The sequence below is a fragment of the Ursus americanus genome, chromosome 16 (genome assembly GCF_024610735.1).
Source record: "Ursus americanus isolate L20-20 chromosome 16, mUrsAme1.1.p, whole genome shotgun sequence".
Classification (NCBI taxonomy): Eukaryota; Metazoa; Chordata; class Mammalia; order Carnivora; family Ursidae; genus Ursus; species Ursus americanus.
In genome coordinates, this window is record NC_142142.1 from 47268868 (window position 1) to 47284839 (window position 15972).

The following is a 15972-nucleotide window of genomic DNA, read 5'->3' on the forward strand; positions in this document are numbered from 1 at the left end:
GCTGCGCTCAGGAGCGGCTGACACATAAGGTACAATGTGACAGAACAGAATCCTGGGGGGGGGGGGGGGTGGGTGTGCCTGGAAATGGAAAGCCAAGGGCAACGCTATACAGTTAGACATCCCAGCGGCTCTTATTTGAGGCTCCATTTCTTCTCTGTAATTGAGCTCATGGTGGGAGGCAGAGGATGAAGACAAAAATGACAAGGCTGCAGGGGATTCACGTCAAAACCCGGAGCGCCTGACAACTACCCAGCTCTGGAGTCTATGTGCGCGGGAGGGAGATGTGCTGACAACATCCCTCCCCGGCTCCCCGGTTGCCACTCCCCTTCTCTTCCCCTGCAGCTGACGGGATGCTGCCTTTCACTCCCCAGACAGCAGCAGCGCCCAGCCGCAGCCTGTCCCTTCCCTGCAGCCCTGCCCGTGGACAGGGCACCTCCACCATCAGGACAAGCACGGCTCGATAAGGGAGCTGCTCGTGCAGGCGCAGACAGGCACCGCTCTCCTGGTTCCCAGGCTCCACAGTTTAAACCCTGCACCCCTCCTCACCACCTCCCCTCTGCCAAGTGGAATGAATGGAGAGAGAGCAGAGCCGGGAGCAAGTCCCATGGTCCCGGGGAATGGTGATCCCAGCTGACGCTAACACCAAACCAGGAGGAGGTCAGAGCCAGCTACACACTTGCCCCAGAAGAGCAGCGTGAACTGTGTGTGGAAGCCTGTGAGGTCAGCGCTGAGCTCGGGGGCTGGGGGGGGGGGAGGCGTCCCTCCTGAAGACAGAGGGAACTCCCTCTCTCACAACACTGAACCAATAAAAGATCCCAGCTTGTCGTCTAGCAGAACCAAAAACCTCTGAGTAGAATCCCCATCTATCGGACACAAGGTCATCTAGTTTACATCTCTCTGTTTCCACCAAGGCTAATCACGTCTGGGCAATCTTCGTGCAGTGTGTTAATTCCAAGAAGCGGCTCCTCTCCCACCCCATTATATAATAAAGTCCTTTCCAGGCTCGGCTGCGGGGTTGTTAATATTTATTGTTTTTAAGGAGCTCTGGCTCTTCCCCCACAAATACCACCCCTTCCTGAGACTCTGGGAGGCAAAGAAGGTTTTATCAGTGTCCTTTTTGCAGAGAAGAAAAAACACACGGACAGCCTAACGCTTCCCCAAATCTGCCGTTCGGTAAGCCCTTCTCCCTGGGTGTCAACGGCATCCACTGAAACCAAGGAAAAATGATGAAGAAAAGGTTTGTTAAATAACCACCTGGGCGCCAGCAAGGGCAGCACATAGTTTTGCTGGGCCCAGGATGAGTTCAGGGAGTTGACTGCTTCTAAGGCTGGAGGGGTTGTGGGAACCTGGCACAGACTCCACAGACGGCTGGCTACCTATGTCCACCACGGAGCCAGGAGTCACCCCCTAACCTGTTCTCGGAGCACAAAATGGTAAATGATCTCCTGGATTTCCAATGGGAAAATATTTGCAAGAGAAGCCTTCGCACCTGTTTCTGGCTTCCCCGCTTCTGGTCTTCTTCCCATCCAGTGCCTTCTGCCTACTGCTTACCTTTCCAAAGACAAAAATCTTATCGTATTATTTCAGTGGCTCTCAATGGTTCTACTGAATAAAGTCCACGGACATTTGCCACACTGGGCATCCCCACTAGCCCCTCTTCCCCTTGCCCCACGCTTTCCATATTCGTATGATCAATGAGCCACACTAGCTTTCTCACCATGCCACATACACTCTGACCTCTGGGCTTTCGTACCTGCTGTTCTCTTGCTGACAACTGTGCTCCTTCCACCTCTGCTTGGTTCACCTCTGCCCACCCTTCAGGCTCTCCATAAATACCTACCTAAGTTTGATTTGTGTGCTCTTCCTGTATGCATATGGCGCTTCCCCATTACAGCACTCATTGGTTCTACTGTAACTGCCTCTCTACTCTTACAGCTCCCCTACGTAAATTCTATGTCCACCTGATCACCTGGTATCCCCAGGCCGAGCACAGAGCCTAGAACAAAGGAGTCCTCAACAAGTACTTGCTGAGTGAATGTATGAATGTTTTACTCACTCTCGGAGGGCAAAGCACCACCTCAGAAGATAATGTGGAAGCTATCACAACCCTGCAGTAAATAAATTACTCATTATAAGTAGGTATTTGTCTTTAAACTCTGCTGAACAGAATCATGCTTTAGTAGTGACCCTGAGAAAGTATACAGTCCAAAGATGATGTTTCCATGCACACAGATCAACGTCCCCACGTTTCAAGCCAAACGAGGCATTATCAATCAGTTAGAACCATCTCTCTGGAGCCTGGCAGGCAGCCAATATCCGCTGACTGGACGGCATACCAAATGAAACCTGCTTCCCATCTCTGAAAGGGCTGAATTTACAGATCAAGGGATGTCACCTGGTCCCCAGCTTTATCACAGTGGTAAAGCCACAATGACAGCTCAGACTGCCCGACTCCCCGGTCAGCTCAGTTTCAGCCAGGCCATGCTTATTGGTAAACCCTTTGTGACAAGTAGCTCCCTTACAGGCGGGAGTTGGTTTTTCAATAATAACCTATACCTAAGTGTTTTCTCCGTTCTCCAAGCCCCATCAGCTTCCATGGGCATCACGAATCACGAGGGGCCACGGCCGGCACCCCAGGCTGTAGGCCCTGCACCCCCCGGGCAGAGCTGGCTGGCCAGCCTTCCGAGTATAGTCCGTGCACCACATCCCGAAAGCCAGGCCGAGCCGGGAAGACTCACGGCAGTTTCTCTCGTCGCTCATGTCACCGCAGTCATTGTCAAAGTCGCACCACCAGATGCTGTTGATACAGTTCCCGTTGCTGCAGCGATACTGGTTACGGAGACAGGTGTTCTCTGGACGGTGGGGGCGGGCGAAGGAGGAAACAAGACATGCATTATTCTTACAGCTGGACCGCAAGACTCTCGCTTTTGCGTTTCCATTTCTCTTCCTCAAATCACATGCCTTACATGGTAAAGAGGAAGAGGGGTGCCAAGCTCACCTGCACACAGGAGTATATCCTCCTCCTTTCCTCTTCTAATTACAATTAAAGGATAAGAGGCCAGCTGGACAAGTGTCAGGGGGGTTATAATAGTGAAGAACGACAGCGATGGTGCCAGTTGGGTCCAATGGGTAGATTTCAAACATCAACATTATAAAACACTAATTATACAAGGAACTGCTTAAGGGGCTCTATCTACATGGTACGAAAACATACATATTCAATATATTTGTAGCTATACGTATTTTGTAGATATAATTGCATATATTCACATATATTCCATTTTTCAGCCACGTACATGACAAAGGACACATAACACCCATGTGCACAGAAAAAGAAAAATGCATTGTTCAATAAACCGAGTCAAAACACATGAAGGTTGGCCTCTAGTTTGGGTCACCAAAGGCATTCTAAAGGAAAATATTCAAAAGCTTTTCTCTAACTTAAGTGTTAATTCTGTTTCTTTCTAAATAGCTTTAAGATGATGTCTGGAGCCGGAAAGAGAATCTCCTGTGTCTAAGAAGGGAAGGGTCATCCTTTCTCCGTGTGTGTTTCTTATGGAAAAGGGACCACAGAGCTCCTTTGTGTGCTCCCCTACCCAGGACTAAGAGGCTTCTGTGAGGAGGGACGTTGCGATTCCAAAGCCAATATAGCCTCGAGAATTTAAAAAAAAAAACAAAAACACACACACACACAGGGATTTGGGCGCTTCCTGGCAGGGCCCCCCCTTCCAGAGGTTCACCGCACTGACAAGAATGTGAGGCTAGGGGGGCGCCTGGGTGGCACAGCGGTTAAGCGTCTGCCTTCGGCTCAGGGCGTGATCCCGGCATTATGGGATCGAGCCCCACATCAGGCTCCTCCGCTATGAGCCTGCTTCTTCCTCTCCCACTCCCCCTGCTTGTGTTCCCTCTCTCGCTGGCTGTCTCTATCTCTGTCGAATAAATAAATAAAATCTTTAAAAAAAAAAAAAAAAAAGAATGTGAGGCTAGGGCTGGGGACACAAATCAGACAGGAAAGAAAGATGAAGACAGGTATTTAGAAGAAAAAATTTAGAATCTGTGTATTCAAATTCAAAGGAAGGGTGGGTGAGGCCGCTACGGCCACCTGGTCACAGCGTGAAGTGAAGCCTCAGAGTCTGCAACACTGTTCTGAACGTTCTGGACGTTTCTGGGCTGGCGGGGGGCATGGGGGAGAACCGCTGGGTGAGCCTCGGTGAGCTTGTGAAGGAGCCCCACCAGTCCTTTCTCCAAGTCAGGTCTGGTCCCAACTTATAGGAAGCAAGAGAAGGGACAGGTGAGGAGAGGAAGACGCAGGAGGAGACATGAAACCCAAACCACAATTATCACATTTAAATAAACCACACAGGGCTGTTTCCGTTGAGGACTGAGAAGCACAAGCCTTAGAACCTGGACTGGGATGTCTCTAAGTATCTAGTGGATTTTATTTTTACCGAGGGCATTTTTCAATCACCCAAACACACGGGGAATAGAGAGCGCTGGGAGCGGGGAGGGAAGAAGGGAAGGAGGCCGGCGGACAGAGAAGAAGACAGGACTCACCTTCTTTGACGCAGGTGTTGTTCTCCCGCTGGTAGCCCTGAGGGCACTCACACATCAGGTCCCCGGATGGGAGGACGCTGCTGGCGACACCGTCTGGACACCGGCAGCTTCTACTGTTGTTGGCCCTGGGCAGGCACAGCAGGCTGCACGGCCTGGACACACAGGCGTTGCTTCCTGGGGAGAAGACAAACAGCAGCGGCGTCCAGGTTAGTTGTCACCAGGGAGACCCCAAACGGGGGACTGAAATCCAAGACAACCCCTCATTTTACAGACCCGACAGTGCAAAGCTCAGAAAGAGAAAGGTGACAGGGCCTCTGGGCCATCAGACTGCCCTGGAACCAGGCCAGGCATCAGCCATTCGTCCTGGGAATTCGGAATTGGGATGACAAGAAACAACAGAGTAACTGGGGAGCTGGAGCTGGGAGAAAGGTCACAGAGTATGGGTGTCAAAGGTGACGCAGGGCAAACCAAACCTTGTATAGGTCAAAGCCAGGCAGAAACAAACTCAAGAGAGGGAGTCGGGAGAACACAGCCGACTTCCAGAGGGCGGAAAAGGAACGAGAGAGCCAAGGAAGGGGCGGCTTGGCCACTGCCAGCACCAGTCCCCATCAGGCTCATCTATGTTTTTCATCTCTGAGTTCCTTACAATCTCCCTTTATGCTCTCATTAGCCCTTGTTATTTGAGTTAGTGTGAGTGGGGTTCGGCTCCTACGACCCAAAAGCCCTTAACTGAGAACCATACACCTGAGTCATGACGGGGCCCCTGACAAACATCGGGGTCTCTGCTTCTCCATTCCTCTGTGCCCGAGTGCTGCTGCCGAGCTGAACGAAGACCCAACCACAGGGCACTCATTAGCCTCAGTCCTATCTGTCAGGCAATAAACCCACACGAGGACTAGTAAATGTGGACCTGTCCCTGTCTCTGGTTCAGCTTTCCAAAGAGGGGGCCAGATAAAAGTCCGTAAAATCCTTCACTGTAGTCTGGAGAGAGAACCTTTGTGGATGAACGGTGATGGAAAAGGTATTTTTCTATCCCCCACATCTCTCCGGGAAGGAGGGGAGAGGATGCACACACCACTTCATAACGCTGGAAACACAGTACGACTATCAAGCAACATGAAAGCCACTTAAATTATGAAACGTGTGCTTGTTCTTTTGGCTGTGACTGTTCGTCATCAAAATCGGGGAAAATAAACATAAATGCTTTGATAAAAAGCTGATGACGGTTCTTGTTTTGCTATCTCACGGACAGAGAAACCACCCCCTCCCCAAATCAGGAATCACACCCAAGCGACCGGTTTCCATCCAGCCAAGATTTTAGCTATGTCACGCCTACAGTGACCTGCAGGTTGGAAAACAGGGTTCATTAATGACAATCAGTACTGATATGGGTCAGGATACACTCAGTAGCTTTGCATGTGTCTGCGCTTCATCGGTGTTTAACTGGCACACACATAAAACAACAATTGCAGGGGTGCCTGAGCGGCTCAGTCGGTTAAGCATCCAACTCTTGATTTCCGCCCAGGTTGGGACCTCAGGGTGGTGAGATCAAGCCCTGCGTCAGGCTCCGTGCTCAGCACAGAGTCTGCTTGGGATTGTCTTTCTCCCTCTGCCCCTCTTCCAGCTCACGCACGTGCACGCTCATGCACACTCTCACTCTTTAAAATAAATAAAATCTTTTAAAAAATTAAAATAAAAGTTGCAATGATACAGCACCAGTGCTATTTTGATGGTAAAGACCAGAGAGTACGAAGCATTACCAAACAGATGACGTACACACGCCCACAGAGGAGAATCCATACGATGAGACACTCACACGGGTTCTACAAATAATTCAATCCACTCCAACGGCAGAAATACCGTAGCAGAATAACCAGCTGATGGGAGCAGAAACGCCAGAAATCAATTCACCCTGATCTGCTCCATGGGCAGAGGCCGTTGCTTTTTCGGAAGACACATGCCCTCGGCCACAGGGAGGAACACGGAGCTGCGACTAATGGAAAACAACTCCAAAAGGATCTGGAACGTGTTCTCTGTATTCAAAGGACAACGTATTCACTTAATGTCCCAAGAAATTGAACAATAACAGAATATCTGAAAAATTCTCGGGGACGGGATGGTAATTTCACAAGGGGCTAGGTCTGTAAAATAACATGACTAACATTTTCACATGGGGCACAAATGCTCCTACCCAAAGTAGCAAGAGCCAGAAGTACAGAACCCAAAACAGGGTGCAGTATTTCAGGAGGGTGGTCTAGACCAAGATGTATACAATCTGAGAGGCAGTCACCAGGGGCAAACCCCAAACCACACAGACCAAGTCACTGACCCCAGGAGGTAGGCAGGGCAGGAGCTTATGGGGTGCTACAAAGCCACAGTACGCCCCAGAGACCTGGGAGAGCATGGAAGGAGTACTCAGCAGAACTCCACCCAGAACACGGCCACAGACTCTTTATACAGGACGCTGGAGTCTCGGGGAGGCAAGGCAGGCAGATGTGAAGAGTGGACAAGTGACAGTCATCACCTCCAAAGATGTTCCCTTTGAAGATCAAACAGCTGCATGATGTCTCCGTGGGGCAGATTCAGAACACATTCAGATTTCCTCTTCGGAAAATTCCTCCAGAAATGCTATTATCTTGCTTAATTATCTCTACCCTTGACAATTATCGAAATCAAATCCACTCCATAGAGTAAGTATTTGCCCTCGTTGTAGGTATTTTGGCTACATGCAGACTCTGAAGGACAATTCCCAGAGCTCCAAAATATTTTAATTCATTGCAACACCAACTGGATATATCAACAGCTTTGCAAAGTAAGCTCTTTAAAGAAAAAGCACTTTTTATGAAGAACAGATCCCAGTGACACTACATAAAAATGCACCAGACATAAAGATTAAGAAAGGCATCTATTTATAACTAAATAACCCAAATGGACAAATGTTCCAAGTGAACAGAATTTTTATCACAAACAAGAATCAATCAAAATCTAATCCTTCTATACCGCTGTCATATACCAGAGCACTGCTATTCCAACAAGGGCTGATAAAGGAAGCAGAACCTAAAGGTTTTATTGAAGTCAAGCTCAGAAGTCCATTAGGCCACGGTTCAAATTCTTACCACTTACTAAACATGTGATGTAGAAACATGAACCCAACTTTCATGTCCTCATCTAGAAAATGGAAATATTAACAGTACACATGGATTTTGGGAAGATTAATAGATGTTATTCAAGCCCACAGAGCACATCGGTGTGGTGCTTATGACACAGTAATCCCTTAATAAATGTAGCTTATTTTGTGTATTATTATCTTACACATGGCTAATGGACAGTCCTGTATGTGTTCGGAGCAGACAACAAAAATAATAAAGATTGACTGGCGCCAGGGGTGGCCCATAGACAAAATGAATTTGCAAAACAGTGTCCAAAAAAGCAAGCAGGTAAGAGCAAACAAGTTCAAGGCCAAGAGGCACCCGCTGCATGCAGGCGGGGCTAGCAGCCAGATGCCATTTCAAAAGCTTTCAGTGAACCCAGACTAGCCCAACTGAGAGATCACAAACTTGCTTCTCTGGCCGTGTCTGTGGGCGGGAGCTCGGCTGCAAGTATCCTGCTCGCACAAGTGAGAAAAAGGGAATCCCAAAGGCCAGCGGAGGAACGGGGGAAGGAGCAAAGACAGGGCAGCGACTGTCCGTGAGGTTGCACAGTCCTGGGTCTGTGTTCTACCCTCCAGCACACGTCTCCTCCAGCCAGTCCCCAGCCAGACTCCCAGAATTCCTTTGGATGGTTTAAATGAAGGTGATTCTTGGAGGCACGAAGAAGACTACGTATGCACATGCTGTGACCACAGACGACCCCCCACCACGCCCCAGGACCCGCCTGTGACTGTGTGTCAGCTGGAGTGGGGCAAGCGACCCGCCGAGACTGGGGAAGGGAAGCCCAAGGATCACGAGTTCACCTGAACACGACGTTTCAGAAACGGTCGTGTGCTCCCCACGCACACGCTTACAAGCACTGGTCAAAAGGAAGACCTGCCTTCCAAACTGAGCGCTAACTCAGAGAAATGCTGACGATTCACTCGGCTTGCTAGCGACGCCCATCGGCAGGGGCTCGGGGTCCTCCATCAAACAAAGGCCCTGACTTTCAGCCTCTGGACCCCAGAAGCAAGAGTGCTCCATCTCTCCCTATTTTAAAACAGGGACCTCCTGTGGGAAGAATGTGACTCCTCGGTTTAGTGGCAGAACTGGACCAAAAGCCCAGCTCCTCAACTAGCAAGCAAACTGTGAGAAAGCTAATTTGCCTCTGAGATGCCGTTCCCTGATCTATGATCCATGGATCATAATACCAGCCCCGCCTGCATCCCAGGGCCGGTGCAAAGACGTAACAGTAACACAGACTTACATTTCTAACATTCTTCACCGTTTCGCAAGGGTGTTCTCAATGCTATCTTCACTGGTCCCCCCAAAATAACAATGGTATCTGCAACCGTATTATTTCCCTTTGTCAATCTTCTCTCAGCACAGCGCCAGCCAAAACCCACAAAACCACGTCAACACTCTAGAGCCAAACAGGAAACCTAGCAGTTTGTCAATAAAGGCGAGTCAGCAGACCGAGGATGCTATTTAATCCTGCTGAGATAAACAGGGTGCTTCTTCAAGGGACTACTCTTCCCGGAGTATCCTGCTCTCTGTCCTGCAGAACCAGCCGTGTGGGTAGCACACAGAGGGAGAGGGCGGGAAGTACGGAAGGAGGCTTTCTGCGGCACGGTCTCAGTCTACAGGACCAGGGAGCGGGTCACAAGCCTTGGAGCAGCTCTTGGAGCCTCACCCAACAATCTTTAAGACAGCTACTGTCTACACCCACTGGCAACCGGTCCTTTTTCATGACCTCTTTCAACAAATAGGGAGCCCTACTAAGCGCTAGGCAGTGGCCGAACTATTGAAGGGGGAAAAAAGAAAGACACGATCTTCTTCTTCATGGGGTTTAGGAGTTTCAGGTGGGGACACATGAAGTAAGGGTCACATCACGACGCCTCGCATCATACGGGAGGTAGGTGTTCAATGAGCAACAGGTCGTCCGGGCAAGCAGAGGACGAGACGGGACTCCCGTCGGGAGGCAGCAAGTGCCAGCACTCTCGGCACAGCGCTGCTCCCTGTGAGGTTGCCAAATGGGGAGTAAGCTCCCGCTGGGACTCTCCAGCTGCAGCAGGAGCGACGCCACCAATCAGTCAGGGGCCAAAGGCAGGAGGAGGGTATAATTACCCACCAAGTATCACGCTCTAGGCAGGCGAAAACATGCTGTCTTCCAGCTGTTTGTGTACCATTAGAAAAGAAATTAAGATGTCATTAGGCAGAAATTAAATAATGGGCATGTTGTCACGACAATAAAGACACAGGCTGCCAGCTCCCGCCTGAGCAGAGATTGCCCACACCCAGCCCCTTCCTGGAGATCAGCGCGCGAGAGCTGAAGCCGGTGACGCCGCCTTACCCGTCGTCTTGCCCTTGTAGAAAATCTTCATGTCCATCAGCCCCGTGAGCTGACTCGCGAGAACCGCCATCTGGGAGCCGCTGTGTTTGGAAGCTCGGAAGATGCTGAGCTGCGACCAGTCATCCCAGTAGATCTCGTTCTAGAAAGAAAACCTTTGCTTGTCAGTCCAGCTCCTGGGTCTCTGATCCTGGGCCTTCAGTAACAACAAGGGTGCACCCATGGAGAGGACACCTAACATTCAGTGGTGAGTGATGAGCCCGACCGAGATGTCCCCTGAAATGCAAGGCAGCGGCTCACCCAAGAGCCACACTGAAGGAGCTGCCTGACAGAAACTATCTGAGAAGCATTCGAGTTTGACCACAGCCCGACCCTTCAGTTCGAAATCTGCTTCCCAGTGTCAGGAAAAACCAACCGTTCTGTTCTCTAGAGTCAATGCAGCAGTGGCAGGCCACACGGGTGGGACGGAGCCCACCTGAAGCCATCAGGGCACGAGGTGAGCAGAAGATGAAGACACCAAGCCCAAAATACCAGCATGTGAGGGTAAACGGGGATTCTTCTATGAAACAACGTCAATCTTAAACCTTCTGAACTGGGAACAGTGAGCAGCCCAGACACCTGGCAACTCTGCCTGACGTCCAGCCAGATGCGCTAAAGGGAACAGTCTCAAATTCAGAAGTGAGCTGATTTTTCTAGAAGTTAGTTAGACAAGCATCTCTGCAAAAACCCAAGATAGCACCTCTTCACCTCAGTACGCTCTTTACCTGCTCTAACAGACAGCCCAAAGCTGGGAGCATAGGAGGCCCCACCTTAAAGACAGCAATGGCGTAGGGGTGGGGGAGGTTGTCCAGGATGATCGAGCGCTGCTGGCCATCAAAAGTGATCCGCTCGATGCAGTCCAGGTAGGCATCCGTCCAGTAGATCCACTGGTCATCCACAGAGATGCCGTTGGGCCACTTCACATCCTCTGACACAAGACGATGGACAGCAGTGCCATCCATATTGCTCCGATAAATTCCCGGTTTCAGGTCTCCCCAGTCGGTCCAGAACATCACCCTGGTCAAAACCGGGGAAGAACGCACATCACATCAGACCCAGGGAATCGGGACAGATACTACCCCAAAGAGGTAAGAAGCCTCTCTAAAACTGTAAGGCCAGTTAGTTCAGCAGTATTATTATAAGCTGTAATTACAAGGTTTAAAACTACCAAATTTCTTGCCGCAGATAAATTGCTTTGCTGCAATTTATCTACAGATATAATCAAGTTATGTGAAGACATTGTACAAAGACATTTATCACAGCATTGTTCATACTAGCAAAAAAATTATATATGTGTTATGTGTGTATAGACACACACACACTTTTAGGTGGATATGTGTGTATACATGCCAACATGTTAATCTACAAAGAAAATGATAGATGATGGTACATACAAAAGAATATTACGGTGCCTGAAAATCTGCACGTTTTCACGTGTGCTCACATAAGCAGAACAGTAAATACCTACGATTCTATTTGACGCCATGAGTGTGTGTGTGTGTGTGCGTGTGTGTGGCCATGTGTCTTAAGGCTATGTGCTTGCACGTGGGTAAAAAAGAATTCTGAAGAATACACAAGAAACTACTAACCATGATTAGCCCTAGGAAGTGTGAGGGGGAAGGGTTAAGAGTGAGAAAGGAGGAAACAAATATTTTTCATTTCACAAACTTCTATTAATATTTTTAATCAAGTACATTTTTTTAAATTTTTCTTTTAAAATTTTTTTCTTTTCTTTTTTTTTTTAAAGATTTTATTTATTTATTCAACAGAGATAGAGACAGCCAGCGAGAGAGGGAACACAAGCAGGGGGAGTGGGAGAGGAAGAAGCAGGCTCATAGCAGAAGAGCCTGATGTGGGGCTCGATCCCATAACGCCGGGATCACGCCCTGAGCCGAAGGCAGACGCTTAACCGCTGTGCCACGCAGGCACCCCAAAATTTTTTTCTTTTAAAAAATAGATCTAATTCTCAATCACAAATATTAGAAAGCCTAATCCAGAATTTTCTTTTAGCTATGTTTCCTTAAGTTAAGAAATTAATAAAAAGCACCTTTGCTTTTTCCAGGTGCGTACAAATTGGTAGTAAGAAAACCATCCAAGCTTGGGGGGGGGGGCAGGGAGGAGATGGAAAGGACCATATGTTTGCATCACGCGTCAAACTTGAGATAAAGAATCCTTATAATATCCAACCAGGCCTGACTACGCCATGTCTGTGGAGAGACTTTTAATAATACCTTTCATTGGAGAAACACCCCACAGATGTGAGACATCTGGACGTGGAGACTCTGATGCTTGCTAACAAAAAGGGAATGGAGTTACCTGACAAGATGACTGAGCTCTGGTTTCAAGACTCAAAGTCAACAGATTATTTCAACCACAATCATCAGAAACAAGTGTGTGTCCAGCAGTTTGCACTCCACGAGCAGCTCTGTTGCAGCATCTGCCGCGCGCTGATTTCCTCGGGGCCACACTTACCCGTCTTGGGGCAGGAGGACGAGAGCCCTGGGCCGGTCGAGCACAGAGGAGTTAACAATCGTGAGTCGGAAATCACCATCTGGATTAGCTACCTGACAAAAAAAGGAGGGGGGAGGGGCCGGAGGGGAGGCCAGGATGGGTCTGGGCCCCTTGAAAGCCCACATCGCGGTTTCCTACTGGGCTGCCGCCTACAGACACATGCCTCTGTGGCTGCCCGATTCCCCCGACGACTCATCTGGGAAACCTGCCCGAGTTCCAGCCAGAATGAGCTGTCCCCTCCTCTGGCCCCCCAGCTAATTCTTACATGGCCTGACAGAGCAGCAGCGCTGCTGCCTGTGCCCCGGTTCTGGGGACATGAAGATAGGTCTGCACGAAGTACTCAGTACACAGCACTTACTCAACCCACCTATGCGGCTCTGTGCTCCAAAGCCACCAATGGCCCCACACTGACCACAAAACAAATACTCAGTGTCCCAGCCTCACAGTGAAGAATCTCCACAGACTTTTAATTCTCTCCCCTCTGTATTCTCTCTCCTCCACTTCAGCCCCTGCAACTTCCGTGAGGCTGGCCTTCTCTGGTTCTCTAAGCCCGACGTACTCCTCCTAGCCTGTCTGCTCTCGCCATATCCCCTCTCGGTCCTCTGCTCCATAATCAAATCGCATCTCTCCTTCAAAACTCCCCTCCAGGGCCAGCTCCTCGGCTAAGTCCTCTGACCTGCCTTCACCAACGAGCACCTACAGTTCTTGCCAGTGACTCGGGTTACCATTTCACACCAACAGTACCTGCGTTGTATGCTGAGGGTGTAGACACTTACGCTTCCCTGCATCCTTCTAGCACCTGGCCAAGTGCTGACCACACACAACTAAAAGAAGGAAGAAACAGTAGTAACAAGACCACACTGCCCTGCTGGACAGTCTCTCTAGGACTCATCACCGACAGAATCGATAGACGTATGTCTTCATTCATTTGCTTCCCCCACTAACATCTCATCTCTCTCAGAACAGGAACTTGAGCGTCTCGCCTACTGCTGCAGCCTCGCAGCCTCCAACCATACAGGCAGGTACCACGCAAGAAAGAGCACCCGTCAAACGACCGGGTGGACCAATGAACCTCTGCTTCATAGGCGCAGAAACTGAAGCTTCAGTGGGTAAGAAACCTGCCTGAGTCACTTAAGCTACCAGAATGAGGACTGAACCCAGGTCTGGCTCTCGACTTTGGGGCTTTGGTCTTTGTGACTTCTCCCGACTTTTGGTGCCCCCCTGCCTCTACTGAGCATTCCACGTGACCCACAGGCCGTGCCTCCACGTAGTCAGTACAAAGAGGGGCGGGGACATTGCCCCAGGGCCTCCGCACTGCTTCGGGGAGTTGAGTGTGCCTATGAGACCACGACTTTGGTGTTGGAGAGGCCCTTTCTTACCCTCACGTTGCCTCGGGTCGCTAAGGTGCAGATAGATAAAGTGGGAGAATAAGAGCACTGTTAACAGGGTTGTCGTGAGAACCGAATCAAATAATTCAAACAAAGTGGTTCCAACCGGGCTTGGCACAAAGTAAGTGCTCGTTGTCATCAATAATCATAATCATGATCATGATATTGTCTTAATTACTCTAATCAACTACAATAATGCTACAGCACTGATAATACAGGACTATACTAGTGCTATGGTGTCCTACAATTATCATCATTGTCACCACCAAACGCTTCGGCTAGCCAAAACAGAACCGTTCGGGGCATCTTGATGAGATCTGTTTGATGGGTGCAGGCATCCTGTTCTCACGTGGGACCTTCAGGACAATGGTCGAGAATTCTGAAACTACCCCCCTTCTCCTCCTTTCCCCAGAGGCTCTGATGGTCCATTCGCTCAAATTCTCAAAGAATTTCCAGAGAAGTCGGACACACTGGCTCCGCCCCCTGTGTCAAACCTGGCTCAAAGCCCAGGGGCTACCCTGCCCGCTTAATTAAGGACAGCATGGGACACACTTACCTCGATCTTTTTAAAGCCAGAGTCCACCCAATAAAGTAACTGGCTGAGGGGTTCAAGAGCCAAGGCTTCTACAGTCTCCAGGCCAGAACTGATGATCACCTCTTGCCCCGTACTCCCATTCAAACAGAGGCGCTAAAGAGAGAGGCAGGGAAAAAAGGCCGTGAGTGCTCAAATGACCTCGTGCCAACTCGGTCCCGTGGATGGCAACCCTTTTACTCCACTGGCTCTGACTGGCAAGGGATGAGATGTCCTCTATCAGTAAACTTTCCACAGGAGCAAAGCCGGTTTTTAATAAAAGCTTTTCTAAAATGTATTACGGCTTCCTGTATCAAATAAAACAACTACACAGAACTTAATCATTGGTATTACTCTGCATTACCATTATGAACGCTGGTTACTGAACGACGCTGTACCCCAATAATGAGGTCGGAGATTCCCGAGAAGCATGAGTCTATTTGCTTTTGAAATAAATGAAACCACACTACTGTTATTTTTAAGTTCTTGTGTCGGCCTCTCTGGGCTCTCCTCCCTTGGGAGGCTCCTGGCCATCAGGGGCTGTCGCTGGGACAAACCACGCTGCACGGTCGCTGGCGGCCCCCAGCCCCAGCCCCTCGAAAACCCAGGCACTGTAAAATTTCTGCTGGGTTGGAAGTCCAGATAAAACTTGTTGGAATTGCTTTTCTAAAAAGGATTAAATAGGCAACGAATAAAGATCAAATAGCTCTCCTTTAAAATGCATGGGTTGAGTCTATGGCTATCTATCTGGCCTATGTGGGGATCTTTACAGCTCACTTCCTAGTTCTTGGCTGCGTTCAGAATAGCTGAAGTGGGTAATTACGTGCACTGTGGATAAGTCAAGTGTTCCCGTATCATGGCTCGGGAACAAGGACGCTTCCGAGGCAGCTGGCGTGATAGGGACTAATCATCTTACACTCCTCACCCTCAAATCTTCCCAGCAGGAAAAGGGAGAAGACAGCAGCGCTGGGGCTCCCCCTGTCCTTCCTCCAAGGACAGAGGTAGGCAGGGCAAGAAAATACCCAAACGGAAGAATGCGAAGTTTCACCCGTCAGCCCTGAGAGGAGTTACAACTTAAAACCTCTAATACCCATTTCCTTAGGCCGTCCTGAAGAAAGCTGATAGGGATGGGGCAGTCACAAGGCACGGCCCCTACGAGCAGACTGAGGGTTGACGCACCTGGATGGTGTCCAAGGCCAGGTCAGACCAGTACAAGCAGTTGTGCTCATAGTCAAAGTCCAGGGCGACCGCGGCCCGCAGCCCAGTGAGAGGCAACTGCTCCGTGGCTCCCGAGGCCAGGTCATAGCGGTGGATGGACTTGCGCACGGCGTACAGGATGAATTCGTTCTCCTCTGCACAGACGCGGACAAACAACAGAGAGCGTGGACGTGGGAGATGCTGAGGAGGTCCTAGCAGGTCTGACCTCTCTTC

General features: G+C 49.7%; 1 protein-coding gene across 1 annotated transcript in view; it reads right to left on the reverse strand.

Moving 5' to 3' along the window:
- SORL1 (sortilin related receptor 1) overlaps positions 1 to 15972 on the reverse strand; it is a 152029-nt gene that overhangs the window by 53070 nt on the left and 82987 nt on the right. Inside the window, exons 17-23 of the mRNA XM_045797999.2 lie at positions 15721 to 15893; positions 14527 to 14658; positions 12544 to 12635; positions 10842 to 11088; positions 10036 to 10174; positions 4555 to 4728; positions 2739 to 2852 (exon numbers count right to left, since the gene is read on the reverse strand). Coding sequence (XP_045653955.1) covers positions 2739 to 2852; positions 4555 to 4728; positions 10036 to 10174; positions 10842 to 11088; positions 12544 to 12635; positions 14527 to 14658; positions 15721 to 15893 — 1071 coding nt within the window. The remainder of the gene's footprint in view (positions 1 to 2738; positions 2853 to 4554; positions 4729 to 10035; positions 10175 to 10841; positions 11089 to 12543; positions 12636 to 14526; positions 14659 to 15720; positions 15894 to 15972) is intronic.